The 2,839-nt window shown below is 38.6% G+C and overlaps 1 protein-coding gene across 1 annotated transcript; it reads right to left on the reverse strand.

Moving 5' to 3' along the window:
• Positions 1-379: 379 nt before the first annotated feature.
• LOC114572884 (uncharacterized) lies at positions 380-1,534 on the reverse strand. Its single transcript, XM_028604664.1, has 4 exons — positions 1,474-1,534; positions 997-1,311; positions 597-866; positions 380-462 (listed from the first exon to the last, which is right to left on the reverse strand). Exons 1-4 carry the CDS (start codon positions 1,532-1,534, stop codon positions 380-382), a joined length of 729 nt encoding a protein of 242 aa, XP_028460465.1.
• Positions 1,535-2,839: the final 1,305 nt, after the last annotated feature.

Below are 2,839 nucleotides of genomic sequence, written 5' to 3' on the forward strand. Positions count from 1 at the left end.
GTTTTCTTCCGTCTGTGTTTTGTTCCCTTAAAGACAAAAAGACAAAAGACAGTCAACTTTAGCTTCCACAATAAAAATCCAGGTTTATCCAACTTTTTCAAAATAAATGTTGAATCTGTGAATGTTCTCACCTTTAGCTCTTGCCCATATTTTGACCACCACAACACTTGTTATGAGTGATGCTAAACCCAGAGACATGACGATGATCTTCCACCAGCCTAAAACAGGAAGTTAGAAGAGTTAAGTATAGTCAGAGGTGTTATGATGACGAGCTACATGTTAGTGTGTTCTTGTGCTGTCTCTATATCTCTAATATCTGAATGAACAAAGTGTCTTTTGCCTGCATGTCTTTCTAAATGTAAATGTAGTTTTGTTCTGTTCAGTCACTACCTTCTGGTTTTCTTCCATCGTTGTTGTTTTCAGATGTTGTGTTGTTTGTCTCTTCTGATGTTCCATTATTTCCTGTTTTCATTGGTGATTTAGTCATAGTAGTTGTTGCATCACCACCATAACAAACAAAACAACAAAACTGTTGTAGAAAACAAATTATCCACAACAGGATTTTAAACAGCTCATCATATTCATCATATTCTCACCTGGTTTCCAGCCTGAGTACTGAGGAGGGCTGAAGCTGAACAGCTGCACTTCTCCAGTGTTAACATGATTCACTTCACATTTCAATGACTCGTAATAATTTGACTTCTGATTAAGGTCAGATGTAAATGTCACATAGGCTGAACAGGAAAACTCTGTTGTCTTCACGTCATTCTCATCACCCTCATACAGCCACTTCACTGTGTGTTCACACCAATATATCAACCCAGAGCAGCTCAAGGTGACCATATCATCGTTCTTCTCTTCAGTCACTGGTAAAGATGGAGATATTGAGAGAGAAAAAATTAACTTCATCACTGTAATCATATTTATTGTAATGTTTCACTATATTGTTCTAACAAAACAGTTTGAAAACATTATGATGTATATATATATACTCACTGCTAACAACAAACAGATCAACCTCAGTGTCTTCACCATCTACTCCTGATCTGAACTTTCTGCAGGTGTAACTACCAGCATCCTCAAGTGTTACCTTCTTTATAACCAGAGAACAGTTCTCTGTAACACTCAGTCTGTCTGATTTAGCTTTGGCTCCTTTGTGAGTCTGCCGTTGTTCAAACAGCTTTACTCTGTTTCTTCTATCCCAGAACAACCAGTCAGTACTGTAACGTTGATCATATGTCACATTTCCACAAGACAAAATGACTTCATCTCCAACTCTGACAGTGGAGTAGGATTGCTTCCCAGCCACTGCTGTTGATAAAAAGAGAGAAATATGATAAACTGACACATGAATATGTTATGTTTATAGTTAGTGTGACGATTATTTTAGATAAGTCTGCAAATGTGTCTCATGTTTGGTTTCCAAGATTTTACTAAACTCACCATGTTGCAACCAAACTTGTATTCTCTTACCTGTAAACTGAACCAGCAGCATCAGAAATGAAGACATTATAATCCATCTGATCTGATCCATCGTGCTTCTCTCTCGGTCTCAGCCTCTCAACTGTCAAAGTCTCTGATGCGCTGCTTCTTAAACATGAATATAGCATCTACTTCCTGTGGTCTCTTCCTCATGCTGACTTCATCTCTGCTCTGTTAGAAGTGTTAAATGCATTTGTGATATTAGCTTTAATCTCTCTGACTTTCATGTGGATATTAAAAGAGTAAAAAGCATTTCAAGTTCTAAGTTTGATGCATTTGGCTATTTTTTATCTACAGTAATTTACAGTTAGGTCTTAATCAGCAACAGAAAAGAGGAAGCTGACCGTGTGAAGATTGTAAATTAAGATTAAGTTAAGATTGTTGTCTTTATATGTTTTTTATTAGGAAACAGATAAGATTGATGTTTGAAAGCACACATGGACATACAGGTGAAGAGTCAAATTCCTCGCACACAGGTATTTCACTCTTTATGTCCATGGTGCAATATGGCGATACATTAGCAGCTGAAAGAACACATAAGAGGATGTTTTAGTGTCTGACATCTTTTAGTTCCTCATTGTATCTTTGCAGTTTCTGAGAACTGAAGAAGTGTTTCCTGACAATATGGTTAACAGCAGCAGCAGAGCTCTGCCAGTTTTACCCCTCTGATGAAGACCAGATGTAGCCTGGCTCCGCCCTCCTACGTACTTCTGCTCAATTTTCCAGCTCGCTAGTGGTGAAGGAGTTGGCTAAGGCTAACGCTAGCAATGCTAAGCCGACGTCACGACCAAACGTTAGCGATTGGTTATGGCAGATCCAGAGTGGCTCTGGGCAGATCCAATAGTTTAAAACTTTATCAGAGTACCCGCCTTACGGTGTACATTTTAGGACATCCTCAGCCATCAGAGTCAGGTCTCAGACATCAGATGAAAAGGTGTCAGGTTAAACAGCGTCAGATCTCAGGGAAACAGCTTCTGTTTGGTCTGAGGTTGTTTGGTCTGAACTTATCATCTGATGTCCGAGAACTGATTCTGATGACTGAGCTGCTGTTGTTGTTGTTGTTGTTAACCACATTTTCAGGAAACACTTATTCAGTTCTCAGAAAAATTTAAAAAAAAAAACTGCAAAGGAACTAACAGGTCTCAGCCCAGTAAAACATCATCTGATCTGTGTTCTTGCGGCTACTACAGTATCACCATATTGCACCACGGACATAAAGATTGAATTCGTTGTGTGTGAGTTTGACTCTTCACCTGTGCTGTCAAACATCAATCCTGTCTGTTTCCTTATAAACACCATATAAACAAAACAATCTTAACTTAAGTTACACTCTTCAAATGGTCAACTTCCTCTTCTC

The sequence above is a fragment of the Perca flavescens genome, chromosome 18 (assembly GCF_004354835.1).
Source record: "Perca flavescens isolate YP-PL-M2 chromosome 18, PFLA_1.0, whole genome shotgun sequence".
Lineage (NCBI taxonomy): Eukaryota > Metazoa > Chordata > Actinopteri > Perciformes > Percidae > Perca > Perca flavescens.